The sequence below is a fragment of the Macaca mulatta genome, chromosome 16 (assembly GCF_049350105.2).
Source record: "Macaca mulatta isolate MMU2019108-1 chromosome 16, T2T-MMU8v2.0, whole genome shotgun sequence".
NCBI classification, from domain to species: Eukaryota; Metazoa; Chordata; class Mammalia; order Primates; family Cercopithecidae; genus Macaca; species Macaca mulatta.
In genome coordinates this window covers 42,053,193-42,071,710 of record NC_133421.1, presented here as the reverse complement: position 1 = coordinate 42,071,710, position 18,518 = coordinate 42,053,193, and the positions used below count along the sequence as shown (strand labels likewise).

The 18,518-nt window shown below is 52.4% G+C and overlaps 1 protein-coding gene across 6 annotated transcripts in view; it reads left to right on the top strand.

Annotated features, from left to right (window-relative positions):
- The window catches only part of MYO1D (myosin ID), a 379,527-nt gene extending 362,354 nt beyond the window's left edge, over positions 1 to 17,173 (top strand). For 3 of the 6 annotated variants that reach the window (XM_077970764.1, XM_077970765.1, XM_077970766.1), the window contains 2 exons: positions 7,396 to 7,443; positions 14,836 to 17,173. In XM_077970764.1, the coding sequence (XP_077826890.1) occupies positions 7,396 to 7,443; positions 14,836 to 14,992 (205 nt within the window). In that variant the 3' untranslated portion in view covers positions 14,993 to 17,173. The remainder of the gene's footprint in view (positions 1 to 7,395; positions 7,444 to 14,835) is intronic. The other 3 variants (XM_015119046.3, XM_077970767.1, XM_077970769.1) reach the window with 1 other exon arrangement.
- Positions 17,174 to 18,518: the final 1,345 nt, after the last annotated feature.

Here is an 18,518-nt window from a genome sequence, read left to right as displayed (position 1 = left end):
ATACAGCAAGTTTGGGTTTACAAAGCAAGGTAACGACTCCCTTTGCAAGAGGATTCTTCAGTTCCCAAAAGGCACCCTTTGAACAGTGAGTGTCCTAGTGCCTCTTCATATGTTTTCATCACACTTGACACATAAACAGCCCCTTACACAGAGCAGGATACCTGGCCGCGACATGTACCCCACCTGACCCTTTGTGTTCAACCCCACCCCACTGATGGCTCCGCCTCACTTGCCTCACTTCTCAACAACCCTGCTGTGAAGATGCGTGAGGCCAGCCTCTTGTCTCCCAGTTGAAGACATGTCTTGTGTTGACATTAGCCTCAGCTGCTTTTTTAACCATGTCATTTTGTAAAAATTCATTCTTTCTATAGACATTTATGGACTATATATATATAATGGACTATAAAATAGACATACATGTCTATTTTGTATCAGACACTTCATGAGGAGCTGTTGATAGGGACATGAAAATGCTCAGCCCGTCGCTGTGCTCAGAAGCACACAGCAAACGGGGACCACAGCTAGTGATGTGCTGTTTTAGGGGCAGGTTGCATATAGGTTAAGACTCCAGCTGTGGCCTAGACTGTCTGGGTTCAAATCCTGCCTCTACTCTATCACTTTGGGCAGGCAGGTCCTTAGGCAATTTGGGCCTTCTCATTTCCTCTTCTGAAAGGGAAATTCACCTTGTGCTGTAGTAAGTCCATGAATTGATATCTGTAAGGCACGTAAGCACTGTATACTGTTTGACTATTTGTCTTAGTCTGCTCAGGCTGCCATAACAAGATACCGTAGACTGGCCGGGGGACGTGGCTCACGCCTGTAATCCTTGCACTTTGGAGGCCAAGGCAGGTGGACCACTGGAAGTCAGGGGTTCAAGAACAGCCTGGCCAACATACCAAAATCCCGTCTCTACTAAAAATGCAAAAATTAGCTGGGTGGGGTGGTGGGCGCCTGTTAATTCCAGCTACTCGGGAGGCTGAGGCAGGAGAATTGCTTGAACTGGGGAGGCGGAGCTTGCAGTGAGCCAAGATCATGCCACTGTACTCCATCCTGGGCAAGAAGAGAGAAACTCTGTCTCAAAAAAAAAAAGATACCATAGACTGGGTGGCTTGAACAACAGAAATGTATTTTCTCACAGTTCTGGAGACTAGAAGTCCCAAATAAAAGTACAGCATGGAGCTGGGCACAGTGGCTCACGCCTGGAATCCCAGCACTTTGGGAGGCCAAGATGGGCAGATTATGAGGTCAGGAGTTCGAGACCAGCCTGGCCAACATGGTGACACCCCATCTCTACTAAAAATACAAAAATTGCCCGGGTGTGGTGGCACATACCTGTAATCCCAGCTACTCAGGAGGCTGAGGCAGGAGAATTGCTTGAACCTGGGAGGCGGAGGATGCAGTGAGCCGAGTTCACACCATTGCACTCCAGCCTGGGCAACAGAGCGTGACTCCATCTCAAAAAAAAAAAAAAAAAAAAAAAGTCCAGCATAGTTGGGTTCTGGTGAGGGCTCCCTTCAAGGGTTGCAGACTGCCACCTTCTTTCTGAGTTCTCACATGGTGGGAAGAGAGAAAGCAAGCACCCTGGTTTCTCTACTTTCTGTCAGATCAAGGCCCTGCTCCTATGACCTCATTTAACCTTAATTACCTCTGTAAAGCCCAGATCTCACAATACTGTCATGTCGAAGGCTAGGGCTTCCATATAAGGAATTGGAGGGGACACAATTCAGTCCATAGTACTATTGTTATATTATTATTTTATTCTCCTTTTATTTGATTTCTAATTTTATTTCACCATAGACACACAAGATGGTTTCTATATGATGCTAATTCATAGGCTGTTATTGAACTTTCTTCTATGGTCTAGTATGTGTTCTGTGTGTACTTTAGAAGAATGTGTGTTCTCTAATTGTTGAATGTAGTGAATACACACACATACACCCAAGTTTTTTGTTTTGGGGGGAGTTTTTTGAGATAGGGTCTCATTCTGTCACCCAGATTGGAGTGCAGTAGCACAATCACAGCTCACTGCAGCCTCACCCTCCAAGGCTTAAGCAGCCCTCCCACCTCAGCCTCCCAACTAGCTGGGACTATAGGCTTCTGCCACCACGCCTGGGTAGTTTCTTTTTTATTTTTTGTAGAGGCAGGGTCTCACTCTGTTACCCAAGTGGGTCTTGAACTTGTGGGCTCAAGTAATCTATATCTGTCTCAGCCTCCCAAATTGCTGGGATTTTAGGAATGAGCTACCACACCCAGCCCATTTTTACTTTTACTATGATTGTGGACTTGTTATTTTATCTTTGTAAATCGTATATATGAGAGCATCTTCTTGGTAAACTGTTCCTTAATAAATAAACAAAACAATTATCTAATGAGCTTTTTTTTTATTTTCCTGAGACAGGGTCTCACTCTGTTGCTCGGCCTGGAGTGCAGTGGCACAGTCATAGCTCACTACAGCCTCAAACCCTTGGGCTCAAGTGATCCTCCCACCTCAGCCTCCCAAAGTGCTGGGATTACAGGCATGAGTCACTGAACCCAGTCTCTAATGAGCTTTTTCTCCAGCAATGCTTTTCGCCAGCTTTCTTTTGATTAGTATTTGATTTCTATATCATATTCCCTACCTTTTTAAAACTGTCATCATGATTTAAATGGTGTCTGTTACAAAGTAGCATATAACTGCATTTTTAAATTAAATCTGAGAAATCCCTTTTAACCAGAGGTTTGCACATCTAGGTTTATTGTGCTCATTTACATATTTAAATGTATTTATTCCATTATTAGTTTGTGCCTTCTTGTTCCCATGTTTCTTCTTTGCTACTTTTGTTCCCCTTTCCTGCCTTCTGTGTGATAGATCAGATTTGTTTTACGCCCTCCCTTCTACTGCTCTGAGAGTTGTACATCACAGTCTACTGTAACCGTTTCCCATTATTATTACTTTTTGCATCTGTGCGTGCCTGAAGGGAGCCTCAAGTTCATCAGTCTCCCTACCCTCCTCCAAAATGAGACATGGGCCTTTGAATGCTTTCCTGGGACCACCACCCCACCTTTCATGTTGCTGTTATCTATGATTTTAGTTCAACAGTGTTTTAATCCCCCCACATGAGTCATTTTTAATGTTTCTTATAGTGAATGTGTATTTGGGTTTGCTTATATGGTGACCTGTTTATTTGCTCCTCATTGTGCCTCATGCTCTGCTCTTTCCTTCTGGATTCAGTCTCTTTCTTAATGAGGTGTCCCGCAGCAATTCTTTATAAGACAGCCAAGATAGGCCAACTCTCAGAGCACTTGTCTGAAAAAGTCTTTTTTTATTTAATTGTTTTTTCCTTATTGATGGGGTCTCACTCTGTTACCCAGACTCGTCTCAAACTTCTGGCTTAAAGCGGTCCTCCCACCTTGGCCTCCCAAAGTGCTAGGATTACAGGCATGAGCCACCTCATCTAGCCTGCCTGAGAAAGCCTTTGTTTGCCCCTCTCTCAAATGACGGTTTGGGGATAGAATTCTAGGTGTACGGTTTTTTTCCTTCAGCCCTTTGAAGAGTCTGTGTTTTCATTATGTCCCTGCATTAGATGTTCTTTAGCAAGTAACGTGCCTTTTTTCTCTGGGTATTCTTTTTTTTTTTTTTTTGAGACAGAGTCTCGCTCTGCCGCCCAGGCTGGAGTGCAGTGGGTATTCTTAAGGTTTTCTCTTTGCCTTTGGTGAGCTGCAGTGGATTTGCTTTTCAAGAGGTCAAGAGAGGAAAGTGTGAGGTTTCTGTTTTTTACTGAAAATTTGTTTGCTGATTTGTTTTCCCACCCCGTGGTTCCTTGCCTCTTTGCCAGGCTGGAAGGCAGACTTCTTCTGGTGTCCTATTCACAGACGGGGCAGCCTGCAGAGGGCCCTGCCACATGCAGGGCCTGGGTCCTCGTTCCCTTGCATGTGGTCCCGGGCTTGACTCCTGTTCAGGCTGGCACTTCCCAGAGCTAAGCCCCAGCCTGACCTTCCTCCCGTACTGGCTTCCCACCCCCTCCTTTCTTCTGATACCTAGAGGTTTTCCTTTCTTTCCTGTCGCCTCCACTTGGATTTTAAATCTTCTGTCTGCTGAATTGTATTCAGCACAGGAAGATGCTTGCAAGGGCCAGGTTCATCAGCCCCGTCCCTGCTGCTGGAAGCAGCACAGCAGAGCCTCATGCTCGGGCTGAGATGGAGCAGAGGCCTGCAGGCGAGCACCCAGCTCAGCTGGGGTTGGCCCCGGTGGTGGAGGGTCCTCGAAAGCGCTGGGGACGATGGCAGAAATATTGGCAGGGGAACCGCAGGGTCTGTTTGAGCCCATAAAAGATCTCTCTGATGACTGTGGAGGACGTGTTTCCACACAGGGCTGGGGCAGACCAAAGGCAGAGAAGCCAGTCAGGGCTATGGCAGTAACCAGGAAGGAAGGAAAAGGGTCTGGGCTGAGGCCTCGGCAGAGGACACAGACAAAAAGTGCAATCGGTAGAACTCAGAGACTGTCGGCCGTGGAGAAGGGGCGGGAGTGCAGCTGCCTGCCAGCTCTCTGGCCTCAACGACTGAGAAGACGGCACCTCTCGCGGCACAGGCTTGATGGGAGGAGGGAAGCACTTTGAGGGAGGGGCCAAGACGATGAGTTCAGCGTTGGCCGTGTGAAGACTCAACTCTCTGCAGAGCATTCCAGGGATTTGTCTAGGAAGTGGCTGAAAAGACATGCATGGACCTCACGCTAAGAGAGGGGACACTGACTGGCTCGTTGTCATTGAAACCACAGACATGAGTGATGCCACTGTGAAATAATGTATAAAACGAAAGGGGCTGAAGATGAAGCAATATTTAAGAAGGAGTGAGAAAGTAAAGCCAAAACAGCGCCTACAGGAGTCCCACTTATTCTTGCAGTATCAGTCCGTGTGTCACCTCCTCTGGGAAGCCCACCCCAGCCACCCAGGGTCAATGACCCTCCTCCATGCAGCAGGTGCTTCCTACAGAGCACCAGCATCCACGAGCTTGGGCCCGGGTCGTGCTCACCCCTTCCACCCTGGGCACTCCGTGAGTCACTGCAAACAGAACATGGGCAGGGAAGGGAGGAATGGGTGTTGGCAGCATGAGAAGAGTACCATGGGGGAGGGGCAGCCCAGGCTGGGAGGGTGGTGGCAGTCCTGTTGGGGACACAAGCAGGGTGAGTATGGATTGTGCCCCCGGGCCTGGGAGCCAGGTCAGTTCAGTGCTGTGGAGAGGCAGACAGCAGGCTTGGGTGAGGTCTCAGGGCATGCTGGCTGCCGACAACACCCAGATGTGACCCAGTTGGTTCATGACAAGAGAAAGGTTTTATTTTCCAAATACAAATGATGTTGCCCCATTCCTCACCAGCTGCAGACCCAGAAAGGACTCAGTATGCCAGGAAGCACAACGCCACCACTCCTGGACTTGCCTGGTTGCTGAAATCATAGCCTCACCTTCTAGGTGACTGTGGTAAAAGTGTCCGTTCAACCCTGACAAAAACAGGAGTAGCGTTTCCTAAAGCAAGGTTTTGAAAGAGCTGCCTGTGTGGTTTGACATCAGCAGGGAATTTACTTCTTGAAGGAACTGAAACGTAGAGTAAACAGCTGCAGACATGAGCTCCTAATGCCCCAGTCAGTAGCTGTTGTCCTCAGTGTGAGCCAGAGAGCATGCATTTATGTCCTAGTGACATCCAGATGGAGGATGGCCTGTCTCTGTGACTCTAGAGTTTCTCATGAAGCACTTAATGCATTTACTATCACTTTGAAAAGCACCTGTCTGTGCTTGGTGCAAGGCAGTGTTCCTCCTACCACATCCTGTTACCAAACACGAGAGAACATTGCATTAGCCTCACAGTCTTCTCAGGCACTCCTTGCTGCACCCAGAAAAATGTTCTCAGCAAGTTACTGTACTGCACCCCACTTCCACTGCATTTTCCCTTGAAGTGCATTTGTTAGAACCTGGATCACCCCCACTCTCATAGAGAATGCCATCGAGAAGAAAAGTGACTCACTGATTTCCTCAAATCCTGCCTGGCTTCTGTAGGGGCAGGGCAGGCCAGCGGATGAGAGTCTCCTAATCCCAGCTGAGCCAGGGCTGCCCGCAACCTCCCGGGACCTGCCTTCCTGGTTGGCTTTGACCTAAAACCCTGCACTGCCCAGCTGACCAGGGGCCTGGATGGGAGGGGATGTTTTCTGGGCTGATTCACCTTCTGGACAGGAGTGGCCTGTCCCACTTTGTGCAGGGCCTATGAAGGCACAGGTAGCCCAGGGAACATGTTTGTTCATTACATTGATCAAGTCTTGCATTTACTCACGGGTTTCTCTAAGAGCAGAAGGCAGGAGCCTAAATGAAAAATGAAGGAAAGTAATTTGATAAAGGCCATTTGCCTTCAATGATGGCTTGGAACAGATGAAACGAGATGAAAGTCCCCGAATTCCACAGTTTGCTGAGCCATTAAATCCTGTAACAGAAGATGGGGAGGGAAAAAAAATATCCCTCCCCAATGCAGCCAGCCTCCCTCGGCAGCTGTCCCTCGGCTTGGTGCACCCTCAGAGGGAGACACCCTGCCTCCATCTGTATGATGTTTCCTTTTCTTTAAAAAATAAGGAAAGAATTCTGGCTCTAGATGGATTTCCAGAGTGTGGCGAAGTTCAAACAAGAAAGAAGTCACTGACCCCAAGCGTCTACTCCGTCTCCTGCCCAGGACCTGCTCCGCTCTGTCTCCAGGATCAGCACAAGAAATTTCTTATTGGTCTTAAAATTACTTTGGCTAAACATGAGATGAGGAAAGAAAACATGTTTGAAGGCAACTTCTAATTTTTCATTTAGGTCAATCCACATTTTTTTAAAAAAATTATTGTGGTAAAATACACATAAAATGTATCATTAGTCACATTTAGTACATTCACAATGTTGTACAACCATCACCTCTACCTAGTTCCAGAATATTTTTATCACCCCAAAAGGAGACCCCATGCCCTCTAAGCAGTCCCTCCACTCCCCTTCTCCACGGCCGACAGTCTCTGAGTTCTACCGGTTGCACTTTTTGTGTGTCCTCTGCCGAGGCCTCAGCCCAGACCCTTTTCCTTCCTTCCTGGTTACTGCCACTCCCTGTAGCCCTTAGCAACCACTAACCGGTTTCTGTCTCCTTAGCTTTGCCTCTTCTGGCTGTTTCACATAAATGTAGTTATACAATATGATGCCTGTTGTCTGCCACCTTTCACTTAGCATCATGTTTCAAGGTTCAGAGTTCATCTTGTTGTGACATGTGCTAATACTCTATTCTTTTTCATTGCTGAGTAATATTTCATTGAATGGATGTACCACATTTTGTTTATTTGTTCATCCACTGGTGCACGTTTGGGTTTATGTAGGGAAAATCTCTCTCCAACTGTGTTTCCTCTGCTCTCACAGCACCACCACCACAGTCATCAACACAGAAGACGACTTCTGTGACCAAAGGTACGGAGGTTTTCGCCACACACCAACCAGCGATCACCAGCTGGGTGTCCTCCAATTCCATTATGACGCCATCTACCTGGAGACAGTGTCAGATCCCACAGGTGGAGGGCTCATGGCCCCCATACCACCCCCAGACACCAGTTGCAAGTCAGGGTCTCTGGAACTTCTGACCAACCAGCTTCCAGTTGGAGTTCCCAGGACCCCCTCTTTGGGTTCAATTAATTTGCTCACAGAACTCAGGGAAACACTTCCTTACATTTACCAATTTATTAAGAAGGGTATTCTAAAGGATGCAGATAAACAGCAGATAAAGAGATAGACAGGGCAAGGTATGGAAGGATCCTAAGAAGCAGAGGCTCGTCTGTCCCCACGGACTGGGATGCCTCCCAGGACATGAATGGGTTCTTCTTTCCCTTCCCATCAGCCTCCATGTGTCCAGCTCTCCAGAAGCTCCAAACCCATCCTTCTTGAGTTTTTTATGGAGATTTCATTGGCTGTGCATGATTGAAGCCTAGACAACTGTGCCGAAATGAGATTGGCCAAAAGGGGACTGATCTAAACCCACCAAGTCCTGTCCATTCAGATCCTTCCTGGCCTCTCTGTGCAGCATTCCTTCCTCCAAGGTGTGGGGCAGGACCCCCTCGGGAATGAGGGTGTTAGGACTCACAATCAGATTAGACAACTGACTTGGGCAGGAGAAGGTCAGCGAGAGAGATTTTGTTTCCTGAGACCTGGTTCTGAGGCCTAAAGCACCTCAACGTTATAACAAAAGACTAACAGTGGTTATGGGAGTTACAAGCTAGGAACTGTGGATGACACCTCATCATCATCATCATCGCATCACAGGGCTGTTGCTACCTTTTGTAAACAGTGCTGCTGTGAACATTCATGTATAAGCTTTTGTCTGTTCTCAGTTCTTTTGGGTATATACCCAGGAGTGGAATCACTGGGTGATGTGGCAGTTCTATGTTTAACTTTCTGAGAAGCTGCCAACCTCAATCCACATTTTCTTTCTTTTTTTTTTTTTTTTTTTTGAAACGGAGTCTAGCTCTGTCACCCAGGCGGGAGTGCAGTGGTGCAATCTCGGCTCACTGCAAGCTCCGCCTCCCGGGTTCACGCCATTCTCCTGCCTCAGCCTCCTGAGTAGCTGGGACTACAGGCGCCCACAACCGCGCCCGGCTAATTTTTTTTTTGTATTTTTAGTAGAGATGGGGTTTCACCATGTTAGCCGGGATGGTCTCGATCTCCTGACCTCGTGATCCGCCCGCCTCGGCCTCCCAAAGTGCTGGGAGTACAGGTGTGAGCCACCGCGCCCAGCCCCTCATTCCACATTTTCTGACTGTTATCTGCTGATGGCATCATGTAGATGGCGTCAGCTGGGCAGTGCTCAGCCAAACTCCAGAGCAGGAGGCTGGTTCTTCTTGCCCTCGTTCGGTGGTGAACTCAACACATGTAGTCACTCAACCCCTCTTCTGCCCAAACCTCACAGCAGCACCACGCAAACAGGCTGGGAGTCAGGCAGGCCAGGGCTGCCCAGGGCTGTGCCAAGGAAAAAAGTAGTAACCCAGCCATATTCTGTCACTTATAGTGGCAAAACAGAGTATCTCTCTGCTAAGGAGCAGACCTCCTTCCCAGGACCCTCCTGGTTCACAGGTATCTGGCCACTTTCCCTTTAGAAGGAACTTCATGGACTGGGTGAGTCTCCATCCCAGGAGGATCTTGACCAGTTGTGCCATTGTCTTCCTCATTCATGAGGCTGCAGTGAGTGTGCGAAGCTGACGAAGTGAGCAGATGAAGTTGTGTTACTGGGAGAGAGCCATTTACACAGCAGATGGACTGAGGCCTGCAGCCTCACGCAGCCCCAGCACGCCCAGAACCTGTGGCCTGGCCAGTGTTGCCCATCAGCACCTGGGAGCATCCCCTGTGTGCAGGGCAGCACCACGTATGCAGCTCTGTAAGACCCTCCCCTCCCCGCCAGGACCTTGCATTCTGAAAGTGGAGACCAGTACATGTGGTGTGAATGCTCCATTAAACTTGTAGGGTTATTTTTTTATTTTGTTTTATTTTTTATTTTTCAAAGATGGGGTCTTGCTCTGTCACTCAGGCTGGAGTGCGGTGGCACAGTCTTGGCTCACCACAACCTCCGCCTCCCAGGGTCAAGCGATTCTCCCACCTCAGTCTCCCAAGTAGCTGGGACTACAAGCCCACACCACCACACCCAGCTAATTTAAAATTTTTTTTTTGTAGAGACAGTATTTCACCATGTTGCCCAGGCTGGTCTCGAACCTCTAAGCTCAAGCAATCTGCCAGCTTCCGCCTCCCGAAGTGCTGGGATTACAGGTGTGAGCCACCATACTTGGCTTTTTATTTTTATTTTTTTTATTTTTTTATTTTTCGAGATGGAGTCTTGCTCTGTCACCCAGGCTGGAGTAAAGTGGCGTGATCTTGGCTCACTGCAACCTCAGCCTCTCGGGTTCAAGCGATTCTTCTGCCTCAGCCTCCCGAGTAGCTGAGATTACAGGCGCACACCATCACACCCGGCTAATTTTTGTATTTTTAGTAGAGACGGGGTTTCACCATGTTGGCCAGGATGGTCTGGATCTACAGACCTCATGATCCACCTGCCTCTGCCTCCCAAAGTGCTGGGATTACAGGCGTGAGCCACTGCGCCCGGCCGCCTTTTTAATTTTATTGTTAGAGACAGGGTCTCAATATGTTGCCCAGGCTCGTCTTGAACTGGGCTCAAGTGATCCTCCTACCTCAGCCTCCAGAGTAGCTGGGACTACAGGTGTGCACTACCATGCTTGACACTTGTAGGACGTTTTTTGTTGTTGTTTGTTTTGTTTTGTTTGAGAGGGAGTCTTGCTCTGTTGCCCAGGCTGGAGTGTAGTGGTAGGATCTCGGCTCACTGCAACCTCTGCCTCCCAGGTTCAAGTGATTCTCCTGCCTCAGCCTCCCGAGTAGCTGGAACTACAGGCACACGCCACCTCACCTGGCTAATTTTTATATTTAAAAATTAAAATATAGGGGTTTCACTATAGGGGTTTCACTATATTGGTCAGACTGGCCTCAAACTCCTGACCTCGTGATCTCCCCGCCTCAGCCTCCCAAAGTGCTGGGATTATAGGCGTGAGCCACTGTGCCCGGCCTACTTGTAGGATTTAAGCACAGAATCAGAATCCAAACCCCTCCCCACAAGATGTAAAATATTTAGGAAGAGAATATTCAAAACAGAAACATTCATATGGTTTTGTGAGCTATGCTAAAATGTGAAGAACATAATCTGATTCAATAATAATAGCTCTCTTGAACCATCTCTTTTGGAGGTTCTTGACACTTAACTGAGAAAGCAGTGAAAACTCCTTCTGTGAAGCAAGGAATTGGCGCGTTTCCCACACAGTGCTTCACATCCTTCAGAGCGTCTCCTGTGCATCCCTCCTCAGACTGTAAATTCCACGAGGGCAGGCAGCTTCCCAGGCTCTCAGGAAGACCCCTGTCTGGCTCCCAGCTCATGTTTCCAGTGCTGACCGGTGCCTGCCGTGGAGTCAGTCCTTGTGGAGCGCCTGGAGGGTAGATGGTTTGATGGTTGTAAAAACCAACAGAGGTTTAAGTGACTTGAACGAGGTTGTGAAGCCAGGAAGCTTGGCAAGACCAGGACAGAATCCAGACTCTCCCACCCTTAGGCCCTGCTCAGAGGGATCAGGAGAGAGCTCAGGTGGGCTTAGAAAACAAAGTCCTGGGAGGGGCAGTGTGGGGACCGCCACGAAATACCACCTTTTCTTTCCTAAAGTGTTACTGATTTTTGTTCAGTTGGGGGATGTTCTGGGGAAGTGGGAAGTGGATGTTCGCCTCAGATCAATATCCGTGGTCCAGGAGAGGGACAGGTCCCGCCAGCCTCAGCACTCGGGCGAGTCTCTGCACTGCCTCCCTGTCTCCTGCAGCGCTGGGGCTTCTCCACCCAAAGAGAAGAGCTGGCAGGAACACTTCCTCCGCCAGGCCCCATGGGCTGGGCCCGTGGTGTGGAATGCCGGAGAGCCAGAATTGCCAATGGGAAGGAGAGGACCAACTGGCTGTCCTGGGGCAGTACCCACCACCAGGGAGGAGACTGAGCAGCTGTGGGGCTGGCACAGCAGAAGTAGGACAGGGAGAGGGAAAGGGGCCCACAGCTCATCCACATCCACAGCCCAGAAGGATCCAGTGTCCAACTTCTGCCTTCCTTCTTGCTATTCGAGAACCTTCATTTCAGCAGAGTGGTGGCCTTGGGTAGGGGAGAGGAGCTGGCCCGACAGTGGGAGCGCTGTTGACTTGTGCGTGATTGGCTTGGACCTTCCAGAGCGTGGTCTGCTTTTCCCTCTGCTGGACACTCCCTGAGGAAGGGCCTCCCCCAGGCAGCAAGTACTCCACGGGACCTACTGACAGGGACACCAGGGGCCAGGAGGAAAAGGTTTCAGCCCAACCCGTGTGAAAAGCAGCAATCTGGAGCAGGGGTTCTCTGCTGCATTTCTTTCTTTCTTTCTTTCTTTCTTTCTTTTTTTTTTTGAGACGGAGTCTCGCTCTGTCGCCCAGGCTGGAGTGCAGTGGTCGGATCTCAGCTCACTGCAAGCTCCGCCTCCCGGGTTTACGCCATTCTCCTGCCTCAGCCTCCCGAGTAGCTGGGACTACAGGCGCCCGCCACCTCGTCCAGCTAGTTTTTGTATTTTTTAGTAGAGACGGGGTTTCACCATGTTAGCCAGGATGGTCTCGATCTCCTGACCTCGTGATCCACCCGCCTCGGCCTCCCAAAATGCAGGGATTACAGGCTTGAGCCACCACGCCCGGCCTCTCTGCTGCATTTTTTATCCTACAACTCCCTGAGGACAATATCCTGGGTGCCAATTTATTTATTTATTTAGAGACAAGATCTCACTGTTGCCCCGGCTGGTGTGCAGTGGCACCATCATGGCTCACCCCAGCCTTGAATTCCTGGGCTTGGGAGATCCTCCTGCCTCAGCCTCCCAGGGAACTAGGATTACAAGCACAGGCCACCACACCCAGCTGATTAGTTTGTTTTTTATTTTTTGTAGAGAGGAGCTATGGGCTCCTGGGCTATAGGCTATGTTGCCTAGGCTGGTCTTGAACTCCTGGCCTCAATCGATCCTCCCTCCTCTGCCTCCCAGAGTGTTGGGATTACAAGCGTGAGCCACCACACCTGTGCCATCCTATGGCAGTTATTTGCTTCTCCCCATTTTCCCACCAGCCCAAACCCTGCATCCTGGAGATACACGGAGCCCAGAGGAAGCAGGGAGGGTGGAGGCAGGGGCCCCCCTGCTGGGCGGGAGTCAGGAGAGCCCTGCACAAAGGAGCATGTCCCGATTGTCTGAACGCGAGAGGGTGAGGGTGAACTAATGGTTCCCATTTTCTGTCTTAGTTTTTTTGAGCTGACATGGAGTGTGGCCTGTTTAGAGCCCGTTCCCTCAGACTGAGTCACCAGGTGATTCTGGAACCCACTGTGTACATGCAGTTCCTCAGGGAAGGGTGAGGGCAGAGCCTGGACTCCAGCACAGGGAAGGGCACAGGCCCTCCAGGAGGGCGGGCAGGGGGGAGGCCGCTGCCAGGGTGAGGAGGGAGGCTCCCAGAGGGCAAGAGTCCAGTGAGAGGAACCCAACACCACACCAGGCTGACAGAGGGGAGGTAGGGAGGCCACCCCCAGCTCAGGGACCAGCCTGGTCCTGGAGGCATCTGGTCCAGCACGAGGGCCGCAGGGGCCCCACCTGGACCCCGCTGCCAAGGGCCACACATGAGCCCTGCAGAGCAGCCCTGGTGCCCACAAGAGTGGAAGAGGGCCTGAGTCACTGCCTCTGCTGGGCTCTGCTATTTTTATGTCCAAGTCTGCTTAAAAATAGCTGTCTAAGCCAAGGTTTTAGCTGCAGCTGACAAGACATTAAGTATTAGATACCTAATGCCCACAAGTGACAACCGGGGTCTCTTCGTGTGTCCGTGAGAAAGCAGGGAGGAGACAGCCACGAGGACAGCCCCTGAGCACCCCGCACGTACCTCTGAAACTTTGGGGCCTGCTGTGGGGCGTGCCCACAAGGTGTCCTCAGAAAGCGTGTGCTGGGCCGGGTGCTCTACTGACACCCATTACTCCACAGGGGCACGCTGACCCCCTGGAGCCACTGCACATCGGGGCCCTTTGAGCTGCCTCGGCCTCTGAGCAGTTGCGCCTCCCGGGCAGCCAGTGCTTAGAAAGTGCCTCACGTGCTCATGGCCTGGTGAAGACGCCTCCAGGCTGGGCAGAAGCTCAGCACGTGCTGGCCTTGGCCCTGGCCTTCCCCTAGCCGTGTGAACACGACAGCTCGGCATTCACTGCCCAGCACTAAGAGCAGCTCCCTAAGTCCAGCAGGGCGTTCAAAGCGGGACGAACCTGCCCACGCCCCAGACGCCATCCTGAGAGCAGTGAAATTCCCAGGGCTTTTGGCGTACGGAACAGAGCCAGCCAGTCCTGACTGGAGGCTCCGAGGCCGGGAGGCCTTCCTCCTTTCTCCTCTCGCCTCCCAGCTCAGAGCTGACAAGGCACAAGCTGAGGTACAGCATGGGATTGTGCTGCCTGTGTGAGCAAATATTAGGGGGCCAGCCTATTGCGACAAGTGTCTCTGCTTTTAAAACCAGCAACCGTTTCTTAGCATGTTCAGTGCCGTGTGGGGAGCTAGCGGAAGGGCTCTGGCTCTGCCTAGCAGGAAGAGCACAGCTTCCACCTCTGCACCCGACCTGGAGCCCAGACACCCGGCTGAGGCCGCCTTCATGTGCTCCCAGGCCAGCGGGGCTCCTGCCGCACAGGGCTCCCTGCAGCCCACGGTGGGGTGCCGGCCGCACTGTTCTGCAGCCACCAGGGTGGGCAACCAGCCAAGCGGCCCAGCTCCACATGAGAGCAGCCTCTCGCTTGGGGAAACCCGGCTCAGGCCCACTTCCACAGCCGGGCTGTGACAGGCGGGGACCAGCCAGGAGCGGGGGACATCTCTCTCTCACCGGGGCGTGTGGCACAGGTCTCCCGCAGGATGGATTAGTGTCAGGGTCAGAACCCCAGCCCTCGTACACCGAAGGCCCCGAGGGCTTGGTCCTCAGCCCCAGCCAGAGGCCTGGTGGCATCTGTTCAACCACATGGCCCCCCACTGTCCAGTCCCATGTGCTGGTGTGGGAGCCAAGGGCCCTGCCACGGTGCCCAGGCTCTGGTTGGAGGCCCAGCCAGTGCCACGCTCGCATTCCTCGGCCTCTCTGGGGCCCTTCAGGCATCCTCCGAACACGTGTGGAGGAAGCAGGCCAAGCCAGAGCCAGTGGTGGCTGGGAGCTGCCGGGGAGGTGCCCTGTTCTCATGCCGCCTGCTCACTGCCCGTCTGGTGTTTTTGGTTCTTGCAGTGAGAAGCGCCACCTTCAAGTGAACGTCACCAACCCAGTACAGTGTAGCCTGCACGGGAAGAAGTGCACCGTCTCCGTGGAGACGCGGCTCAACCAGCCCCAGCCCGACTTCACCAAGAACCGCTCGGGCTTCATCCTCAGCGTGCCCGGGAACTGACGCCCCGCAGAGGCCTGGCCCAGAGCCTGGCCACGCTCCGAGTTCTGGGTCCCAGTCCAGCTGCTGCCTCCCAGCCCATGCCCGCTAGAAACCTGCTGTGAGGGCCCCTCCCGGAGGATCCCCGTCCCTGTGAGGTTTCCTTCCTGGCTTTCTGCCTTTGGTATCATCTTCCTCTGTCCTGACTGTCCACGGTCCCTGCTCAATAAACCAAAGACCCTGGTGCCCCGCCCAGACCCCTGGGCTGACGTCCAGACCAGTCTCACCCAGAGGCAACTGGATGGTGCCTTTAGTTGGTGGGGGTGCCCCTTGGCCAGGTCAAGTCGGAGCACCTAGGCAGGTGCCCTGCTGCTGACCCTGTAGAGGGCAGGGGTTGGGATGCAGGTGCCCCGCTCTCTGGGAGCCCCACAGCCACCTCTCTCGCCCAAGGTGAGCCAGCCCTGGGGACCCAGCTCAGGGAGGCTCAGCTCAGAGTTCAGCGGACCACCTCTCCCACCCAACTCCCAGCCACCAGCCAAAGCCACTGGGTGAGCAGAGACACCCACAGGGCCAGCCCCTCAGCCAGGAGCCAGTGGCAGGAGCAGAACAGCCCGTCGAGCAGAGTGAGTCCATCCTTCCCAGGTTCTCCCCCGGCAGACTCCCTTTGCCACCAAGGTCCCTGTCAGGGCCTCTGACCACCACTCTGGAGAGGACAGCGTGGCACGCTCCAAACAAAGATCATCTTACTTCACTCACAGCCTGTGACCGTGGCCCTCTTATAGATACTTTCACTGTGTGCGGGGTTGCTAATCAGATACCTGCTGTCACCACACTTGGGTCAGGAATCCTAATGAGAACGGGGAGCTGCCGGGATGAGGGCAGCCCTCAGGGTTGGCCGCTTTCCCTCTGGACCACCTCCCACTACGTTTCCTACTCAGTGAAACAGCAAGGGCGGGGTCAAGGCACAGGATGACGGGAAGCAGGGCAGCAGCACAGCGTGGGGTCCTGGCACTGCAGGCCAGGCCAGGACACCCACCCCACACCCTGCACGGCCCCTTGGGGCCTGCGCCCGTGAACCTGGTGCCAGGGAGAACTGCCAGCTAGCCGGTTTCTGCCCAGCAAAAGCATGTATGCCTCAGGGGCCTTCTGAGACAACCCTCCCCGCTGAGCCCCAGCTGCTGAGGAGGCCTTGAGGGAAGTAGAGGCTCAGAGCAAATGCCTCATGTGATGAGAAAGTGAGGGGAGCCCGCGCCTCAGGCAGGTGGTGAGAGGATGAGGGGAGCCCGCGCCTCAGGCAGGTGGTGAGAGGATGAGGGGGAGCCCATGCCTCAGGTGGAGTGGGCAGGGGTGCAAGAGAGGGACGTACTGAAGCTTCTTCCCATCGTGCCACAGACGCTGCCCCACCATGCTCACGTCCTCCCACCCTCACCCAGCAGAACCCACCAAGTGCCTGTGGGCAGCCTCCTGTGCCTCACCCAGGGCCTGGCCCGAGTGGTTCCAACAACCTGGTCTCATGCCCGCTCCCCATCCCTGCTTCCCAAAAATTGCACTGTGTGCAGTTTGCAACAAAGAATCCCGCTGGCATCCTGTCCTTGGGAACCCTTTCTCATTCCCCAAGCCTGGTCAGCTGCCTGCATAGGCAGAGGTGCCCCCAGCCCAGGTTAGCAACGCTCATCATTTTGCCAATTACCAGTAGACACTAGTGGAACCATCTAACTGGAACTTCCTCTCTCCTTCCACACTTGTTGCTTTACACTAGACACATGCAAATGTATGTTTTAAACACACCAAAACAGATTATGCCAAATGAGTAGCCTGTCAAAGGCTGGAGGGCAGGAGGAGGGCCTGGGTTTGGGTTCCTTCCTCCCGGCCTTTGTACGGTGCCTTGGGCCCCTCAGCCCCAGCGCCAGGGCCTCCCAGCTGAGGCCACAGGACAAGCACTTATTTATGATGTACTAAAAGAAGCCACAGTATGTGGCAACTGCAAAAGGATCAGGAATTTAGGGTGTGATCTCAGACACGTGTCCTGGGTGCTGAGGGGAAAGGAAGCGGGCACAGTGATTGTAGACAATGAGGGGGTTTCTCTTGATGTAATGAAATGCAATTTTATGGTTTGGTGCAAAAACTCCTATTTTCCAGTAAATTAACTTTATTTCTAAAGCATATTTTGATTTACCATCAAGAGCAATAAAGCATTAAATCTTATTTTTAAAGGTGTTTTGCTTATCTGTCACTGAAAACTTTGTGAAATTTTTGCTTATATAAAGTCAACCATTATCTGAGAGCATAGAAGGGAGAGTTAAGCACAAATAATGTAAAATGGAGGATGATTTGCCTGAAGCTTTGGAACAAAAAGTGAACAAGAAGTAAGCTGTGGACAGGAGGCGAGAGGAGGGAAGGAGGCCATGGGGTTGAGTCCCAGCACTTTCTCCTGCCATCTTGAGGCCTGTGCACTGGCAGCCGGAAGCACACTGCTTCGTGCCAGGGAACATGTTTACTGCAACAGAAGCATGTATGTAGAAAGGAAAGGCTCAGAGACTTACAGTAGCAGACGGGACAGGCCAGGCTAGCCCAGTGAAAGGGCTGGGAGGAAGTGCGGGGGCAGCTGGGAGAGTGAGAAGCAGCAGCACCTCCTCCTGGGGAAGGGAGCAAGGCCCTGAAGGAGCAACAGGGCATGGCCAGCACCCGAGGGTCCTGCAGCCAGGGTGCTACCAGTCACTGGTCATTGGCAGAAAAGAACACGCAGCAGTGGCTTCTGTAACTCAGATGAAGAGAGCTGCTTTGCGGAAAGCAAGTGGCCTTGATCACAAGGCTGACAGCTCCCAGGCTACAACTTGAGGACAAGAAAAGACTTTCCTAGTACTCAGGCAGCTTCAGACCGCAGGGTGCAGGGCCTGGGGAGAGCCACGTCCAGCGTCCCCATTACCATCTTCCTGAGGCTGACACCAGTGGCACGTGCAGGCCTCAGGCTGGCAGTCAGGACAGGCACAGATAGAGCTGGTGGGAACCCCACCCATGCCGCAATTATGGGCTGGAGTGGCTGCTTCCCTGGGAGCCACAGGGCTGGATTTCTCCCTCCTGGAAACCCGCATGGAGCTAAACCCGCAGGGTTGGCCCATGTGGACGCCAGCCCACCCCTGCTAGCCTGGGAGACCCCGGGGGAAGGGAGCTCAGAGCAGAGCCAAGCCCAAGGATATGTGGGAGCAGCAGCTTCAGAGCCACACCTCGACACAGAGTCTAGGGCCCAGAGCCTCTGCAGAACCCACCTGGCCAGACCTCACCAGGCCATGCTTGGGCCTGACCCTCCTTGGCTGGAGGTTCCAGTCACCCAGCTCTGCCACGGGAGCCTTTGGGAAACAGCTGCCCCCGCCTCGGCCGACGCTAAACCAAAGCTGACTTAACCTGTGCTTCCTTCTTAATCACCTTAGTGTGTGAAGCCCTCGCCCCCAACTCTGTCCTCCCCTCCCCCAGAACACAAATCCAATTACGTTCTGAGTGCATGAATCATTTATTAAAGGGGGCCCCAGCCTGCCCACAAAAAGAGGTCTCT